This window comes from Thalia democratica, unplaced genomic scaffold (genome assembly GCF_965202585.1).
Source record: "Thalia democratica unplaced genomic scaffold, ktThaDemo2.hap1.1 HAP1_SCAFFOLD_1168, whole genome shotgun sequence".
NCBI lineage: Eukaryota > Metazoa > Chordata > Thaliacea > Salpida > Salpidae > Thalia > Thalia democratica.
The window spans coordinates 1-20,481 of record NW_028140072.1 but is presented as its reverse complement, the minus strand read 5'-3'; the positions used below and the strand labels follow the sequence as shown (position 1 = coordinate 20,481).

Here is a 20,481-nt window from a genome sequence, read left to right as displayed (position 1 = left end):
ATATATACTCATTCAAAACAAGAAAAATATTATTTTGTTTACTTTATATACTAAAATCAACATTTATAACTTTAAAAACATGTACGAAAGTTATTTAAACTATTTATGTAGCTTTATTTATTAAAAAAGTCGCAAACTATTATTATTTTTTATTTATTTATAAAAAAACAAAAATCAATTCCATAAAAATAAGCATTGTACTTACTAATACAATTAGAACTTTACGCAAAAAAATTTCAATACCTCCACTTCTAAACGCCATACAATTAGATAAGCTTTATTAAGTATGTATTTTATTTATTTTAATTTCTTATAACTTAATCAAAAAATGTTTTCAACAGAAAGAGATTCAGTTTGAAACCGACGACTTGGGTGCGACAAATTCCATACATTGTAAAAAGGTCAATGATACTGATCAAAGTGTTAATACAAATTAACTTTTAGCAACGAACAAAGAGTTAACTTTTTCTCAGAAAGAAAGGCGATATTTTTTTATCATTCTTATATAAGTTGGTATTAAAGAAAATTGATTAAGGAAACCCTAGTTTAAAATGATCACGAAACTGTTTATTAAGAACAATTGTCAGTTGCCATGTTATAAGTTAAACGTAAAGTTTTAAAGGAAAAGATTCTTGCAGACTGCAATTATTCAAAATTTATATTTGAAGTAATTGTAGTACCACTATTTTAAACCACTATTATTTTTTACTAATGATTAAATTTTTAGAAAATTTAATTTTACTTCTTTTAAAAAGTATTTTTAGCTGAGAAGTATATCGAGGGCTTAAATTTTCCTAGCTCTAATTTACAACATTCAAAAAACGAAAAAGTAAAAACTAAATATTTACTATTTTTACGCACAAGTGCATATTACTTAAACACATCTTTGAAAATGAGACTCAATTCATCACCGAGTTCGTACTCTTAAAAACCTTACAGTGCTTTCTTATAAGAAACGATCTACTTAGTAAGAAAAAAAACCTTAAGTAAAACGTCCAAGTCCATATAAAAATATGAAACGGTCTGCTTAAGCCTCCAATCTTATTTAAATTGAAATCAAAAAAATATTTCTAGAACCGAAGATTCAACCATATTCTTAAGTCCAAAGTTAAAGGTGGTAAAAATCGTTGTTTCGATTTAAAAAATTATTAATTTATTTAAAAAATCTAAATAGGCTTTATATGTGTGTAGCTCAAAGTGAATAAAACTAAGTAAAAAAAAGATTAAAACTAAAACTGTGGCCCGCGAAAATTTTGAAACTTAAAATTTTGCCCGCGAGGACCTTTAGCCTGCCGACCCCTGTATTAAAACTTAAGCTGTCAATTGTTTTAGTCATTTAATTCAGTTTGACCGTGATCCATTCGGCTGCTCACGACTGTTATGTAACAAAGTTTTGTGACGTCATAACAAATATTTAAATGCAGTTCTGCAGCTACAAATTTTGAAGTTTAAAACTAACTTTCAAGTAAGGCTTATGATTATTTTAACTAATGCTGTCGTAGAGTCCGCTGCATTAATTTGCAGAAATTGTTCAAGCTCAAGTAGTCGCAACAGTTGTGTGCAATGAAGCGTAGACAATTGTCTTACTGTCTCGCTTGTAATCTTTGTCAGGGTTTCACGTTCATAATAGTCCTGCGTAACAGTTCGATCAGAACATTACTCTGTAGCGCAGTTGCTAGGTTTCAATCACTGAAAAACACAAATATCAAAACAAACGTTTGACATTGCAACATTGGAATTCTGGCAAATCAGCTTTAGTTCTACGGTTATTCTTGACGTAGCTTTTACGTCAACAGTTAATTGTTGAAAAAAAGTGTAAAATACATTTAAATCTATAGAAGTAAATTGTTAAAGAACGTTTTAAGTTTGTTACTTGATTAAACATTTTCTTATTGTTACATAAATGATCGTTTTAAAAGTTTTGTTTCACTAAAAAAGTTTTAACAGTCTTAAATTAAAACATGTATAGTGTTTATAAAAGGTTTTATTTTATACAAAAAAATTCAAATTTTACAAAAAGTAAAGTTATCTTTCAGTATAAAATCTTCGAATGTGGCATTTTTCGAATTGGAAGGAAAGTGCTTTGTCCTTTTTTATAATCTTTTTTCGTTTTAAATATGCAAAAATTAAATAAAAATCGAACTAAAACTTATCATAAGAGTATTTGAGAATAAGTAAGTTTAAAATTACTAGTGGCTTATTGAAAAAAATAAGATTTTCTCAAAAACCTTCGGTTCAAGGACCTGGGTACACAAAAAGACCTCTCGGTCATCGAGTTGCATACCAACTTAATCAAAATTATAATGAGCCACAAATGAAAAAATAAAGAAAAAACTTTACAGTCAAAATTTAAACACTAAAACGAAGAAATCGAAAAATGAGACTATTAAACTTTACAACATTAAATATTTTTCTTAGAAAAAATATCAAAAAAAAAAAAGAGTAATTTTTATACACACATATATCTAACATTGTATACACATAAAGTATATGTTGAACTCTGCGTCAAAAGGAAAAGTTTCTATATGAAATATTTTTAAATTTATCAATAATTTTACAAATAATTTAACCTTTTATATGATGTTAAAAAAAGTATGTTTGAGAATTTAGACTCTACTATCAACTTATTTGAACTTATAAAAAAATAAGCAAAAATAAATTAAAGCTTTAACATAAATAACAAAATAAACAATAGATTAAAATTAAACAACAGATATATAAAATAAAGCGCAATATACAACAAAAAAGTAGTAAAATCACAAATAAAAGGAGTAAAACCACAAGTAGTAAGTTAAGATACTTATTAGATACAACGAACGTGGAAATATTGAGTATTTCTGAAACGTGCCCCTTACTTTTTTCTTTGTTATAAATATCAAATACAAAGCTCAAAAAATTTAAAAATGATAAAGCTTTACCTAAACTTTATATAAAGCTATAATGTAACTTTATATTTTTTTACAAAGTACGTTCAAAGTTCTGCGATACTATGACGTTAAAAACTAACCTATAGTTTATGAAACGAGCTTAAGCTACAACTTCAATTTTTTTGATACATATGTCAAAAATGTTTGAAAACTTTAGAAATTTTTATTTTTAAGTCTACATTACCTCATTTAATGTTTTCTATGACTAAATACAAAAAGTCAAACTTTTTTGTATATTAATTGTTGTTTAGTATTTAAGTTATGTATTTTATATGTATAATTGATAAAAAAACGTTTTTTTTTACTCAAATAAAAAAGAGTAATACCATTAAAATAAATAAAAAATATTTTTGTACCTTTAAGAGATATTCTAGTAAACAAAGCTAGTTGTTTGTGTCAAAAACATTTTTTAATTATTTGTTTGCATAAACTCCCCATCTGCTTATGTGAAACTTAACACTCGTCAGTAGTAAAAATAAACGTTTATTATCGGAATAATACAAATATTTGTGAATTTAATTCGATCATAACAGTACAAAACGTTTTAAAAATAGTTTATAGGCTTTTGTACTAAAATAATGTATACTAATACTGATTAATTGAGGTTTATAAACACTTTATTTTAACAACTAAAGAATTTCTAATTAGTTTAAAGTTAAAGTACTTTTATATTAATTTCCAGTTTTTTATTGTCAATTCTTTAGGTAATTTGTACTAAATTATTTAAAAAGCAGTAGGCTTTCAAACTTGTGTTAATACTAAAGGTTTAAAAAAACTACTAACTATTTTTGCAATGTACTTCTTTCTACCTACGATAACTTTAAGTTTGTATGTGGGTATATATATATATATATATATATACATATATATATAAAAAATGTTGAATTTTTAAAATCGCCATTTCAATAAATTATTTAAAAGCCCTTCAAGTGGGCTCAGTAGAAGGTGTTTAAGTTTGAACATTAACCTTATTTTATATATATAAATATCAGTTCATTCATTATATTCTAATGGGCAAAAACTGTACTTTTATCAAAACATTATCTAAATTTACTTTTTAAGAACAAATACTAAGAACAAATTCAAAGTGAAAAATGATCAAAGCTGTATTTTCCTGCCTGTTTATCGCTGCACTAGTAAACTTGTCTCATTCTTCGTCTACGATGAGCAGAAATAAGCGTCAACTTGTTGAAATAATCGGACTGGTGAGTGTTATTCAAGTTAAAGTATTACCTGTTGTAGTATTTACGCAAGTTTATTTTTTTTAGTTTTATTTTAAAAAGAACCAAGTAGTATATAATTTAGACAACAAATATTAGTAAACGACTGTTATTTCAATGAAAAAGAGTAAGATTCTTAATGTTTTTAGTTTTATATTACCAAATGTAGAGACTTTTCTATCATGCCAAGCTTTTTATTATTATAATTATTGTTATTATTAATCAAAAGTAACTTAGATTAGTTATTATTTTCGTTTAACAAATAAACAGTAAAGACTTATTAAAGCTCAAAGTAACAATACAATTTAACAATTTACAAACAATTAAGGTAATAATCTTTATATGGTAGATAGATTTTATGAGTGACGTCGTTTAGTTTCTTTTTTTTTGAATAAACATTTTGTACGGTTTAGTTGGTTTTAGAAGTTGGTTTTCAAAAATTCACCACTTAAACAATTAACTAAAGTTCAAAAGATGTAGTCATAGTGTTATAATAGTAACTAATTATTTGTTTCTTTAACACAAACTAATGCTTAATTTGATGTGACAACGCAAGAGTCGGCAAACTGGTGCTCGCAATGCTTTTTTCAACAAAAAACAGGAAATTTTAAAACAATAAAAATAAAATTGTATTAGATTTAAACAATAAAGTTATGTTCTTAACTCATATACTACGAGTGCACTTTTATTGCTCAGCTCATCACATTTTTGGCTTGAAAGTTTTGATAGTCGTTACTTAAACTATTCAAACAAAAGCGGTTTGTCTTTTTTCTAAAAGTGCCGCACAAATGTTTACATAAAAAGTTTATGTATGTTTACAAAAGAATGGCGTCCCTGTAGCAAATTTTGCAGGGTCTCTAAAACAACTTCAGGCAATCAACTTTAAGATTACTTAACAAAACAATATATATATATATTTCACGCAGAGTTACGGAGAGCTGTGCGTGGAAGGGGACCAGTGCAAGAGCTACTGCTGCCAGAAGGACCAGCTGGTTGAGGTTTCGAGGTGCCAGCCGTACACCAAGGAAGGGGGGAGGTGCGAGTCCGACGTTAGTAAAAAAAATTGATCAAAAAAAAAGAGCCCTGGGCCACTCGGGTGCACTTACCTCGTCAGATTTTTAAGATCTGGCGAGACAAGTGCGCCAACTGGCGGAAGTATTTTTTAACTAAATGTAAAAACGTACGCTAAGTTAATATCTAATTATGATAATACCATCGTTGCACTTAGATATAAGCCAGCAAGCTTAGGGTTTTATTAAAAAGTTGTTTGTTTTTCTAAATTAGATATAAAACTCTATTTTAGTTGCTTAAAAAATTTTATGGGATCAAACAAATAAACTATATTAAGGTGTTTAGTAAATTTACGAAATTAACCTTTAATACTGTTGATATTGAAAATGTTTCTACAACGGTTTAAATCTGTTAAACATTATCTTGTTTATAAAATTTTTAATACTTACAAACATTAAATCTGTTTAGTTTGATTTTTTCAACGACGTTTAATAAATGTTATTTTTAATCTATAAAGTTAACTCACTGGTAGTATTCTAAAAATTAATAAATGATTACTACAAGTAATAATTTAAAAACTAAAGTAAAACGTTATAGAAATATACGATGTACTTACTTGTAAGTATTTTTATGTATAAAAAATTTAAAAGTTTCTTATAATTTATAACAAAATACTTTTCAATTACATTTATTTAGGGTCTTTGGGACGTTTACAACTACTGTCCCTGCGAGATGGGCCTGAAGTGTGAGAAGGACCGTAACGATGGAAACAAATACTGTGTCGACCCAAATAACTAAAACTGTCATTAAATTTTACTGTTTCTGTTGTGTTGTTTTTTTATAGAATTTTCGCTAAAGAAGTAACGTTTAAAAACTAGTAAACATTATTAAACTTAAACTATATATTATAAAAAGTAAAGAAAAGTAATATTATCCTATTAAGAATAGATTTATACTAATAATTTAAAACAACGCCTAAAAACTTTTAAAAAGGTATCTTCTCGTAAAATTTATAATATAGATTTTGAGTAATTGTTTATTTTAATCCATACCAAAACTAAAAACAGATAAGTTTTAAATAACGCCGTGCTAAGTAACGTACTTTCAAGGAGAAAGTTTATAAAATAGAAAATTAACGTTCTATTAGGAATAAAATTGATGAATTAGTTAGCAGTGAGTTTTCACTTTTCTTGCTGTAAATGAAAACAAAAACATAGTTAAAAGAGACTCTAAAATAATACAAAGTCACATTATTTCTTAGAAAACCTTTGTTACTTAACTTTTGATGGTTAAATTTTTAAGCAAGTTTATCTAATAAACAAATTTCAACACAAACAATCTAACAAGGAAAATCATTAAGTTTTCTTTGAAGGTGGCGTTTGGTAAAAATTATAGTTTGTTTTTTTTTTTTATTGAATTATGCAATAATATCTGTATAAATATAATGACAGGGTAATTAAAATAAATAACAAAGAAACACAAACAGAAACAAACATTATGATAAAATAAATTAGTTGTTAAACATCCTATTGATGCTTGAAAAACCGTAAAAACAAAGTTTGCCAGCTATAACATACTTACCTAATAAAAAAAAAGGTTGTCATCATAAATATACATATTTTTAGTAGCTGATCTAAATTAAACTAAAAATTTTATCATTTACTGGAAAAAGTTAATTTTTTTTTGCTTCATACGGAGACACAAAAATTTATGCATGATTTATCAAAGAAAACATGTTTATTTTACAAAACATTAGTTTCAACAGTCGATAAAAAATTCATTTGTCAAAGCTTTTTCTAATAAAAAAGTTAGTATTCAATTAAAGTTTATTTTTTTTACGACACTAAATTGATTTTCTTATTTAAATACGTTTGAAAACTAAACTGTGAGTAAAAGAAGTAATTTTTTGGTAGTACGACATTTATAAACATAGAACTGTACGATTTGTTGACAAAAGCGGACTTATACCTTTTATTTGCAATAACTTCTTTGTGACTATTTATGTTGAAGTTTTTATGCCCGCAGGAAATTATGCTGTTACCGATTACCGCAATAAATGTGCAAATAAATTTATCTCAACATCAATAAGTGCAGAAGCTGTTTATCAGAATTTCTACAGCACAGCTACTTATTATGTTTAAAAAGTCTTTTGTAAACTCAAAAAGCCCTTAGTTGGTTTTTACGCTTGTTTTAAGATTAGTTTGAAAATTTAAAATTGATTTAGGAGATACGTTTTGTTGTTAGCTTTAAGTAAAATTCATAATGTTAATTCGGTTTAAAGCAGTTAAGAATTGTTTACATGTTTAACTTTTTTTAAAGTTTTTGTTTGAATGTAGAGTTTTTTAACTTTAAAAAAAAATAATTGTTTACCTCAAATAAGTACTTGATATAAATTTAGTATAAATATTTCATATAAGTATCTTTCAGTACTTTATAACTCAATTATTTTAATTTTACTTTTTAAAACACTGAAACACACTATAAATTTTCAAACTTTTTGTTGAACATTTTCGGATTACTTGTTGTGACATCAATTTGTTAGTTTCGGAGCATCTCAAGTGTTAAATCGATTTCTTATAGGAAAATATTATAAATTTTCCTAGTACAAAGTTTGTGTACATTTTTTGTTAGAAATTTATCCTTAAGAAACGATATTTAATAAAAGTTTCAATTTATTCAATAGTTTTTAAGTTGAATAATAGTATAGAAATATTGTTTTTATTTTGAAATTTTATATAAATCTTATCGTTTGTATTTATTGTAATGATTAAAAATTAACAATTACTAAACACCTACACATTTTTTCAAGTTTATAAAAAGCTAACGAGACACGTACTTTTAAATGAGTAGTTTAGTATTTTTATTAGATTTTCAACTTCATGAGTTTTTTTCTAGTTTTTAAAAGTATTTTTGTTATAAGAGACATAACTTTTTAGTATAGCTATGTTTTTCTTTTTTGTAACCGAAGCATTTTGTTTATTTTAATTTTTTCTACATGTACTTAGTTTTACATTAATAATTTGCAGCAAAAATGTTTTAATTTAAAACAATTTTAAATACATTCTAAATAAAAGATATAAATTTAAAAACCTTTGACTATAGTCAATAGATTATTTTTTTTTTCCTAGCTACAATACTCAAAGCGAAGTTTTCTTTTTATGTTTAACTTGTGTTTACTTCTTATAGAGCGGTAAAACAATACTAAACCTTTGTATTACGAAAAAAAATCAAATACAAGTTCTACAAGCAATTTGATTGTTCTTTTAGATTGCAGTGACTTACTATAAGTTGCTTTTAGGTTTATTGTTTTATATCAGACGTTGCAGTCGAAAAATTTTATCTGCTATTTAATAATGCTTGTATTTTATCATACAATAAAATAAGAAATTTTCATACTAGGAGAAAAATTTATTTGAACGAAAGTAGTATTGATAAAAAACTGTGACACTTAATTTTCAAATTTGCAATGGTTTACTTCAAATTGCTTTTGTGTTTCTTTGTTTCAATCAGACGCTGTACATCTCAACTAACAGCCAGCTGCCATGACCGAATGAACGACAAAATTTCTTCAGGCAACCTCGGCTACAAGGTTGTAACCGGCCAGAGGTACTTTACTCCGGGTGACATTATCAGAGGTAGGATTTAAACGAGTTAAACCAAAGTTTTAACACTTATTTAAGCTAAAAATATGATTATTTAAAGTTAAATTGATTAGTAAAAGTCTAATTTTTCGAAATATATCTGTTTTCAAAACCTTTACAACTTTAAATATTGTCACGCTTATAACAATCTTTTAATTTTTATCCAAACTACATAAAAACGAATTTAAACATAACGTTTATATGGGCTCCTTTGTACACCAGGTCCTTAGACCAAACTTTTTGAGCGCTATTTTTATCTTTCAATAAACAATATATATATAAAACAACGTAGGTTTTCTAAACTAATAAATAACAATTTTAACAAAAAAATAACAAATAAACAACGTTATTGTGAAAAATTGCATCACATAAAGTACGTATAAGTTTAACAAAATTACAGCACTTGTAACGTTTTTGTTCACTTGACAGTGAAAGTGATTGGAAACTCCAACTTGCTCATACGGGGAATCACCGTTTTTGCCGTAGACGGGAAAAACACCGACATGCTCGTTGGTGATTGGATGCCGCCCGTGCGCAAACACCACAAGCACTACCGCTGCGTTCAGTGCGACGGTTTGAGAAACATGATGATTATTGAGAGGAGCTGGTCGGAAATGAAGCTTCCGGTTTACTTTGCATGGGCGACACCAAACGACTGCGTTGACGGCAGCTCGTACTACGTCAGGTTTTTTGAAATCCTATAAAGTTTTTGTAAAGTAATATCCTAAATAACTGTTGTCAGTATTTAGTCTTTCAAAACTGAACAATATTGATAAGCAAATGTTAGCTCTTATTACATCAGGTTTTTGAAAACACAAGTTTTTGTTTTGTGTATGTTTTTGTATAGTAGTCTATTATTTAGCTATTGCTTGTAGTTAATCCAACAAATCTGAACAATATTAGTAAGTATGCAAAGTTTTGTTGTCCTACTAGTGTTCTTAACGTTTTTATGCTTAAAAAGTAAAAGTTATTTATACTAATTTTTTTTTGATTCAATGTCACAATTAACCTACTAAAGATAAAATATTCTAACAACAAAGTTTTAAACTGCCAGAAAATAAAACAAATTTATATTTGAAATTTCTGTCTGCTTAACTTCTGGTTTGTGATCTTATAGTCTAATGATAAACAAGACTAATTTTAGTACGTAAAAAACAAGCTATGTTTATAAATTAATAGAAAAGACTTAACTTGACTCACGACTTATTCTGTTTCTTCTATGCAGAGTGAAAATATATGAGTCCATGACTCAAGCACAATCTAGCTCAGTTTATTTGAAATGTCGACATGAATCAATAGAATCAGTTTGTCCTTTTAACAGTAAAGGATTAGGTTAGTTGTGTTTAAATCAAATCGGTTTATTAACTCGCTAATATTTAATATCAAGACTTGTAGCAAAAAAATGAATTTTACTTTTTACTACTTATCTTTAAATGCGCTTTTGAAATTGTTTTTGATCCTTATTATAAAAAAATGTTACAACTGATCTTATCACGTAAAATTTTAAAATTTAAAGAAATGTTAAGGTCGTAGAGTATTAGTTCAGCTAGTTTAAAACTTTCGAATAATAGTTTTTATATGTTTCAGTACAAATTTTGGTCTCTGCTTTTTGTCAAATATCACCGCTACCATAAAAACACAACCAAAGGATTGAAATATTACTGCCAGAAAAACTCAAATTGAAGTTACAATTTTCTAACATATTTCTTATCGAAAATAATTTCACAGATGCGAACTACAACGAGAGCTTTGAGGGGAAGGTGAAGAACTGGGTGAACAGCGGGAGTAGAAACTGGCTGGTTCGAAGGAGGGAGACCCCCTCGTATAAAACCGGACCTGCAGGGGCTTACCACGGTTAATTTGATGTTGCTATAAATGTTAAGCTTATAAATGTTTTGGTGAGTGTTAGAAAAACAATATAAAAAAAGAAACAGATTTCTAATAAAAAAAACTTTTAAAACGAAGTTATGTAGCTTATTTTTCTTTTAGCGTATCAGATATAAGCTATTATTGTGAAATTAAGGTTAAAAAATGAGTTTAGACGTAAATTTTGAAGCCTATCTTTATAGTGGTTTTGAAAAGTAATAAATTGTACTATTGTTTGCCATTAATCAAAACATAAACACAAAAATTCTTTTCGGTTTTAGCTAGAGCTAAGAAATTAAAATTAACTAAGCTTAAAATAGATACTTACAATCTTCAAAATATAACTTTACGACATAGTTAAACAACTCGATCAAACTATTTCACTGTAGCAAAAACTTCAAAAAAAACAGTTCAGCTTTAATTCTTACAAAACTCATTCCTCGCATATTAGTATAAAAAAGAATTTTAAGTATATATTTTACACAGGATTGATTGCAAAAGCATAGGTTTTTCACAGGATATTTAAGAAATGTTTTATTCTCACAGGATACATGTACATCTACTCCGAGGCAAGCGAGCCCTCGCAACGCGGGTCCGTGGCGTCCCTGACAACCAAAAATCCCCTTATCGGGTGCTTCTGCCTCCGCTTTGCCCTCTCCATGAACATCTCGCCGCTGGAGGGCCACCTGTTTGAGGTGCTGGCCAATGAGAGGGCGGTGTTCAGCGCGAAAAAAGCTGAAAAAGAGTGGAAGGTGTACAAGGTGCAGTTCAACGAGAGCGATTTCGTCAAGGTTTTAATTTAAAGCGTTATTATCATTATTATGAGTTTTATTGAATAGTGTGTTGATTCGAGTTGCTTTGCGCTCGGGTTTAAACTTAAAGTTGTTAAAAAGCGTTTTTGAGGGGGTGTTTTAAACAAGTAGGTTTAACAAAAACACTATGCGCGTTTTTATTATCATAACTTTTCCTAAACAGTTTTTTGTTTTAAATTACTTTGTGCCAGGATTCAAAAAAATAAAATATTAAGAAGCTTTTTTTAGGAAGTATTTGAAATTTGTAACTTAAATAGTAATTAAGAAGCGTTTTATTTAACGTTATATTGGTGTCATAGACAAGTCTAAACTAATTCTTGGTTTGACTGTGAACTTAACAATTATTTTTAGTCAATTTTATAATATATAAAACATACCTATGTTTCATTACTTGTTTATAGTTTATGCTTTGTGCTTGTATTTTCTAGATCATACAAAAGTCTAAATAACTTTTTAGAAAGTTTACAAAACTTTTTTTTAATTACTAAGAAAGAAAAAAATTGCAACAGTTGCAATCTTAGCAGCTTATATGCTTTTTTACTTAAACTTTAATGTTTTGATCAATTTTTTAAAGCTTGATTATTGCGTACAGCGACATTTAACTTAAAATTCAAATCTTTGCTGCAAATGAACTGCAGTCAGTTTTTACAATAAGCACTTCAAGTTAAAGCTTTTGTAAACAAAAAAGCTAGAGCTTGTTTACTCTGTTACAAAAATTCTATACAAAACAAATAATGTCGATTCAACAGGTGACACTGAAGGCAACTAGGGGAAGATACTGGCGAGGAGACATTGCTGTCGATGACATTTCAATTGTCGATGGGATTTGCGCAGAATAAAATGTTGAGATATTTGTTTTCTAATTTGATACTAAAGTATTTTGAAAAACTGTATAAAAAAATATGCTAATTAAATGTTATAACTGAAAAGAAATAAATTGTATTACAAAATTTTAGACAAGAAAATGCTTTTCAAAACACCTAAGTTGATAACGCACTTATTAACAATTGGTTTTTATAAATCTATACATGTTTTATTACAAATTTTTTCGGTTATTCTATTTATAAGTTTATAATGTTATAAAATATAAAACGCTTAAAATGTTTTACTAGCAGTTTTTATAATGTAAGCATATTTTTCTGAACGTATCTTTTTTACAAACTTTCTATATATTGATTGATTCGATTGCTTTATTTTTTACTAAAAAGATTAAGTCACAGACTTGATTAATCTAAAGTTTTATTTAAACTACTAATAAACAGATAGGTTTTTATTATTTTCCATAAACTAAGTAAAAAGATTGAATTTAAACCCTTTAAATTCAACTTTTTTTTTAGCTATTCAAACGTCAATAGTTTTGTTTACAAAAAAAAATACAAACAAAAATAACATTTTATCTATTTTAGAAGAATAAGGTGTTTTACTTTATATAGTGTTTTTCACACTAAAAACCGTTTATGTACAGAGTAGTCGTAATGTAATTGAAATAATACTTCCTCAGTTAAGTTTACTACTACAAAGAATGATGTTTAAAATGACGTTTGTTTACAGTTTGTTTAGTTTTTCAACAACAAATAACCTTACTGTAGAAAAAGTCTACTATTTTAATGTTTTTTCGGCAAAAGTCGGTGATCAAATTAAATCGGTTTACTTACGTAGATAACATATCGTGAATTGGTACTCAAAGAAAAATTATAAACTGTAGCTCGTATAACTTTATTTTTATTGAGAAATATATTACAATGTTTCATAAACTTTTGAAAAGCTACTTTTATTACTATTAAACTTTAATAAAAAAAATAATCTTTTTTAACAACTCTAGTTATAACAAACTCAAATCGTAGTTTTAGAGAAAATAGTTCTTATGTTCACTTGAAGCAATTTCCAAAACACTTTTTTTCTATAAACCGCTACTAATAAAACTTACTATGTGTTTTGTGGTTTTATATACTATTATTATTGTACAAGTACAAAACTATATTCGTATCAGTATTTTTTTTATTTATAGATAAATATAGATTTAAGGCTTTATAAATTTCTGTTTATCACTATAAACTGGCTATATTCTGTTATAACACTGAAAGTGGATTTACTAAGCAATAGATCGAAAAATAACACTTATGTTGTTGAATTAAGGTTAAAGGCTTTATTATTTTTCAATAATCAACTAAAGACTATCCATGTTTTGTCATACTAATAAAGTAGTATTACAAAGCAATGTATCGACAAATAACACTTTTGTTGTTTAATCAACGTTTATTTTGTGACTGGTTAACAAAACATTATTGAACAAAAACAAAATGGCTTTAGACAGCGTTGGAGTTGAGCCAGCTGACGTAGTCAGCGACACGAGTGTAGACTCCTGGGTATTTTGGTTCAGCGCATCCGACTCCCCATGAAACAACTCCGGCGAGTTCTCCGTTGCAAATAGCTGGACCACCAGAATCTCCCTAGAAAATTAAGGATTTTTTCATAAATAATTTCTTTCTTTTTTACTTTAAACTAAAGATCATTAGTAAGAAGAAAAGTTTTGTACTACAATTTCAAAATAATACTGAGAAAAAAAAAACTTACTTGGCATGAATCGTAACCACCATCTTCAAGGAATCCCATGCAGATCATACCATCATGGATGGCACCTCTGTAGTACAAGTAAGTGTCACAATCGTCGTTTGAGATGACTGGAACGTTGACTCCACGCAAGTTGTTTGAGATTGATCCTATAAGTTTATTTTAATAATTTTTTCATTTTATAATTTAAACTACAAAAATTTTGAAGTTCTTGTTTATACTAGTTATAAAAATGTTTATACTCTTCTGTAATTTTATAATTTTTACCTCCTGATGAAGTAGTTCCCCATCCGTAGACAGTGCAGACGGTACCGACGGCTGGTGATGATGATGGAAGTCTGACGGTTTCAACGTATTGGTTCAAGGTGACGTATCCCTGAAATGTAAAAGTAGTTAAACATACTGTTGTATTTAAAATAAAATTGTAAAAAATAAACAAACATCGAGTTCGATAAGCATGATGTCGTTGTCTTGACCGCTTGAGCTGTATGATTCGTGTGGGATTTGACGGACAACTTTGAAGACTTGTTCAGTTGATTCAGTTGATGCAAGAGTGACATCTCCAACAGTGATAGTAAGACGAGATGGCATACTGTAAAACAAAAATTATAAACATCAACAAACAATATACTAAACTAAATTAATTTAACAATAATCAAATTTTCAAGTAACTCATGAGTTACTAGTTTTAATATGACAACTGTAATGTTTTTATGCAAACTAAAATCAAAATATGATAAATAAAAGTTTAACTTAAACAACTAGTTTTAAAATAATTACCAACCTGTATTCGCAGTGAGCGGCAGAAACGACGTATTTGGTGGTGAGAAGGGATCCTCCGCACATCAACGATCCAGATCTCTTGATGTTGGCGATGAATTTAACTGAGTTGGCTGGTTGAATTTGTCCATTGACGATTTTGTCGTCATTGGCTGTAAAATATTTCAGTTAGGTACCTGATTAAGTTAAACTTTGTTGATATATGCCTAACAAGCTACAAACTATAAGTTTCTCAAAACAGTGCTAAGTTAATATGTTTTATTGGTAAAACTATTGATTGAATGAACATTAAATAATAAATTATTTAATGTTTACTTAATTATATAATCGTTCAGTTTATATATGATATTTAAAATGAAAGCTTAACTAAAGGCAGTTAGTAGGAAATTGTTTGATATAAGTATGTTTTATTATTATAGTTAAGTAACTTGTTTGGATTCTATGTGCTAAACAAAAATATCTAAACACTCGTTTTATAAAATTATATATTTTTTACTCTTTAGAAATATGAAGTATTCAGTTATAAAGATTTGATGTAGTTATATTTACTAAAGAATGTTTTAAAAACTTTTCAATTCATTTCGATATAAAAAATTATCTTTATCGTAATTTATTATACTTCGTAATTTAGCTTTTATTTAAAATTTATATTTCATGTAGCTGTTTTTCAAAGTTTAAGAAATAGTAGCAATAAAAACTTAATAAAATATGTATGGCTTAAAAGCTAGTATAAAGTTTATCATTGTAAAATAGAATTTGGTACACTTTAGTTTAAAACTTATATTAAACTTACCAGAAGCAACTGCAACGAGCAAAGCAACGATGAAAAGTTTCATTTTGATTTCTGATTCAAATATTGAATTAATCAAATGATAAATTTGTGTTCAACTGCTTTTCTTTTATACATTGTCTTGAGAATACAGCAACCTGGTATTATTTGTACGATGACGTTTAGAAGCTATTTTTAAATGTTTAACGTGTTTTCAAAAACAACAGTTTACTAGAAGTTATATAATTACTAGCAATGCATTGCAAACTTAATATAATTATTAAACGTAAATTTGAAAAAACTTACATGTTTTTTTGGTAATCTCTATCTTTTTTAATCTTAAATTTTTACGAAAATAGTTTTAAAGATTATATTTAAAATATTGAATAAAAATAAAACATTTTGAAAATAACAATGCTATATTATTCTTAGTTTTAAAGCTTTACTTTTAAATAGTTTTGTGTGTAATTTAAAAACAGATATATCAGAAAACTATTTAATAGTTTCAAACTTAAAATGTTATTGTAAATTAATTAAAAATTAACAAAGATTGTCCGCTTACTAACAGAAAATAATTCGTTTAAATAAAACATAAACGTATATTCACTTATTAAATATATAATAATTTAGAACTAAAGCTAAAAAAGTATGCAGCTTTGTTGATACAGAACTAAAAATAGTTAAACTTGAGTAGTCTAGCACAACTATCGACTTTTTACAGTTTACTTATAAACTTTAAACGTAAAAATATATACGTTTTTTTAATAGCCTATTAACATTGAAAAACCTTCTGAGTACAGTTCAAAAATTTAAATAAGCTAAGTATTTTAAATTTAAAAAATTATTCATATTAGCAAATTAAACCAATTTTTAATAACTGCTGTACTTTGTTTATACTCTTTAACAACATTTAAAACGTATAAAAACAGTTAGTTATAAAAAATATACTAAATTGTATGACCTGATAAAAAAAATAAAAACAGCAACATTGCATGCCGCCTATTTCATCACGAAATATTTTTATTTGACAGACTAACCTAGTTCTAATTAAACTTCTTTAACTTTATTAAACTTGATTTGAAATTTTTCTTTTCATTACTTGCTGATAAAGGAAAATTAAGTGTTAAACGTATATAAAAAGGTGTTTTTATGGACTAAAAAATGCTATAAATAAAGCTTTCATAAGTTTGATAAAGCTTACAATAACAAGTATGATAAAATAATTTTAAAGTTTTTACCTAACTATCTAAATAAGGTTAAAAAACAAAACTAAAATGTTTTCTAACAAATTTTTTGACAAAATTTTATACGTTTTCGAATACAAGATAATAACAGAAAACTTATGAAAAACTGTTGATATACTATAAAAATACAAAAACTAAAGTGTTATATGTTAAAACTGTAAATTTTAAAGTAATGTAGTTCAAGTTCTAACTTTAAATATTGTTTAAAAGTACTTTGTCTATTTAACTCAATCATGTATATACGTTTAGCTTGTAACAACAATACATTTTGTTTTAAGTGTTTACATTTTGCAAAATGAATAAAATTACTTCCCTAATAAAAGTAAAGTTGTACTTAAGGCAAAAAATCTTAAAATATAACTGTAGTAATTTTATAATATTATTCTTTTAAAATTATTTTCAACTCAAAAAAGTCGTTTGTATAAATTAAATACATTTGTGTTATCATTCAAAACTATGTTTGTAGTATATTAAATCCATTATTAGTTAATTTGTTAAATCTATTATGTTTTATCATTACTATGTAAAATTTACAAAGTCTTGTTTTACTGGGTCTCAACAGAAATTTTTATATCATTCGAGTTCGGAACTGCCGTTATAGCTGGTAACGTTAACGGTAAGCTTTTGTTTCACGAAGTGTTAGTTTCAAATTTCTAATCGTAACGATATGTTTTCTTACAATATGGCACTACCTCTAGATTAAAGCTGACAAAGTACGGTTCTGTGTACGTGAAATAAGATACTTACAATAAAGCTTTTTGTTTCAAAAACTATATAGAATGTTTTCTAAGTTTAGTTTTTAGTAAACAGCAGTCTTTAATAACAGATTAATTCAGTATAATGTTGCTCTAAATAAGTTTTTGTATTAGTGATTGCTATTCAAATTTTGAAGTTAAGCGGCCCGATAAAACACTTTTAAAATGAATCATGCTCGAAAAACTTCTTTGGTGTAAAGTGTGGCTCACACACCAAAAAACTTACCCTCCTCTAGATTTGACGTGAGAGTATCAAATTTTCTATAGTTTATGTTTATAATATTCCAGTACCTACAGTTTAAGCTACTGCTGCACTGTAAGAACAATAAAGAATAAACAAAAAACAAATCAAAGTTAGTATTCAATTTAATTGTACTACTTTTATGCTATTTAGTAAACATTATATATTGCGGATTTCATTTAAACATTCGACTTTTAAAAATAATGTCGCTTAAATAAAAAGCTGATTTTTTCAAGACTGGAAATTTACTCAAGCGAGCAAAGAACTTTTAGTATAGAAGTAACGTTAGACTTTAGGATATAACCTTTAGTTACCGCTTTGTTTTGTAGTAACTTCAGGAAAATTTATGTGAGCGTCTTACACTAATAATTTATCATCAGTTGTGTTAATTGTTTTTTTACGATTGATAGTTTTTGTATTCAAAGCTCAGTTGCAATTTGAATATGATTGAAAATTGTTTAACAACTAGTGTAATAAAAAAAGTTTAAGTATTTATTATGTGTACAAAAAAAAATTAAAAAGCTTTCAAACAATATTACACTAATTTACTTAACAAAATTCTTATAATTTTAATTTTTATAAAGAACATTTTCTTTAAATATATTCAAAACTATGAAACTTACAGCTTGGTAAGAATTTTTTTTTTTAATAGTTCATTTAATTTTTAAGAAGTTTATATGTTTTGAAGATATTATTTTTGCATTTTTTAAATAGTCATGTACTTTTTAAGTTCATGCAGTATATTATTTGAGCATTTTTTTATAGTACAAAAATACAAAAGTTATAGCTCCATAAATAAAAATACTAATTAAAACTTAAAAAATAAAAGGAAATTTAAGAATAGCCTAACAAAAAATTAAAATGTTTTTATTGTTAGTACAATTTCTATTTCAACTTTCAAAAGCAAATCTTTTTAATTAACACTTGGTATAATAGTTAGTCTATAATTCAACTGACTATAATTAATTTGACTGAATTGATTATAAATAATAGAAATATTTTATTGCTTTATAAAACTATAACTTTTTCTTATCCATTTTAATAATTAAGTTTAACTTTTGACGTTGTTTTTGAAGTTATATATCTGAAAAACTTACACATTTCTCTCATTAAATAAAACTTTAAGTCAAAATTTTATTACTTTAGTATTATATGGGTATTATATATCCTTTATTTAAATTTTGTGTGCTTAAACACTATTGTATGCTGTACATATATTTGTTTTAATATGTGTTCTAATTGGAAATAGTAATTTAAGCTTATTTGTCTACTCCACCAAAAAACAGACATAAAAACGTTTTTTGTTTAGTTTGCATTTATTTGATATTTGCTAAACAAAACAATGTTGAATAGAAACAAAATGGTTTTAAACAGCGTTGGTGTTGAGCCAGCTGACGTAGTCAGCGACACGAGTGTAGACTCCTGGGTATTTTGGTTCAGCGCATCCGACTCCCCATGAAACAACTCCGGCGAGTTCTCCGTTGCAAATAGCTGGGCCACCGGAATCTCCCTATAAAATTAAGGATTTTTTCAATAATAATTTCTTTCTTTCTTACTTTAAACTTAAAATTATTAGTCAGATGAAAAGTGTTTGTACTTCAATTTCAAAATAAAAATGATTAAAAAAAAACTTACTTGGCATGAATCGTAACCACCATCTTCAAGGAATCCCATGCAGATCATACCATCATGGATGGCACCTCTGTAGTACAAGTAAGTGTCACAATCGTCGTTTGAGATGACTGGAACGTTGACTCCACGCAAGTTGTTTGAGATTGATCCTATAAGTTTATTTTAATATTTTTTTCATTTTGTAATTTAAACTACAAAAATGTTGAAGTTCTTGTTTATACTAGTTATAAAAATGTTTATATTCTTCTGTTATTTTACACTTTTTACCTCCTGATGAAGTGGTTCCCCATCCGTAGACAGTGCAGACGGTACCGACGGCTGGTGATGATGATGGAAGTCTGACGGTTTCAACGTATTGGTTCAAGGTGACGTATCCCTAAAGTATAAGAAATAGTTATAAAAGTTTTAAACCAAAAATAAAAGTAAAATAAACAAACATCGAGTTCGATAAGCATGATGTCGTTGTCTTGACCACTTGAGCTGTATGATTCGTGTGGGATTTGACGGACAACTTTGAAGACTTGTTCAGTTGATTCAGTTGATGCAAGAGTGACATCTCCGACGGTGATAGTAAGACGAGATGGCATACTGTAAAACAAAAATTATAAACATCAACAAACAATATACTAAACTAATTATCAAATAACTAAACAATTATCAAATTTGCAAGTAACTTAATGAGTTATTAGTTTTAATATGACAAATATAATGTTTTTATGCAAATGAAAATCAAAACTAAATAAATAAAAGTTTAACTTAAACAACTAGTTTTAAAATAATTACCAACCTGTATTCGCAGTGAGCGGCAGAAACGACGTATTTGGTGGTGAGAAGGGATCCTCCGCACATCAACGATCCTGATCTCTTGATGTTGGCGATGAATTTAACTGAGTTGGCTGGTTGAATTTGTCCATTGACGATTTTGTCGTCATTGGCTGTAAAATATTTTTATCTGCTCTTAAAAACAGTTTTGAAAGTAGTTAGATAAAATTATTTTACTTTATGCCTGTTT

At 27.0% G+C, this 20,481-nt stretch overlaps 4 protein-coding genes across 4 annotated transcripts; 2 read left to right on the top strand and 2 right to left on the bottom strand.

Annotated features, from left to right (window-relative positions):
* Positions 1–4,021: 4,021 nt before the first annotated feature.
* LOC145847973 (colipase-like) lies at positions 4,022–5,956 on the top strand. Its single transcript, XM_082953773.1, has 3 exons — positions 4,022–4,132; positions 5,074–5,196; positions 5,855–5,956. Exons 1-3 carry the CDS (start codon positions 4,022–4,024, stop codon positions 5,954–5,956), a joined length of 336 nt encoding a protein of 111 aa, XP_082809899.1.
* A 646-nt stretch (positions 5,957–6,602) lies between these two features.
* LOC145847972 (uncharacterized) lies at positions 6,603–11,404 on the top strand. The gene is made up of 7 exons (XM_082953772.1): positions 6,603–6,610; positions 8,669–8,793; positions 9,229–9,484; positions 10,025–10,131; positions 10,528–10,653; positions 11,212–11,353; positions 11,401–11,404. The coding sequence occupies exons 1-7, from the start codon at positions 6,603–6,605 to the stop codon at positions 11,402–11,404; spliced, it is 768 nt and encodes a 255-aa protein (XP_082809898.1).
* A 2,379-nt stretch (positions 11,405–13,783) lies between these two features.
* LOC145847971 (trypsin-like) lies at positions 13,784–15,683 on the bottom strand. Its single transcript, XM_082953771.1, has 6 exons — positions 15,622–15,683; positions 14,833–14,980; positions 14,490–14,640; positions 14,316–14,424; positions 14,052–14,197; positions 13,784–13,927 (listed from the first exon to the last, which is right to left on the bottom strand). Exons 1-6 carry the CDS (start codon positions 15,662–15,664, stop codon positions 13,784–13,786), a joined length of 741 nt encoding a protein of 246 aa, XP_082809897.1. The 5' UTR covers positions 15,665–15,683.
* Positions 15,684–19,203: 3,520 nt separating this feature from the next.
* LOC145847975 (trypsin-1-like) lies at positions 19,204–20,404 on the bottom strand (the record flags this gene model as incomplete). The annotated part of the gene is made up of 5 exons (XM_082953775.1): positions 19,204–19,347; positions 19,473–19,618; positions 19,737–19,845; positions 19,907–20,057; positions 20,257–20,404. Coding segments are annotated over 5 exons (698 nt in total), but the record flags the coding sequence as incomplete, so codon positions are not given.
* Positions 20,405–20,481: the final 77 nt, after the last annotated feature.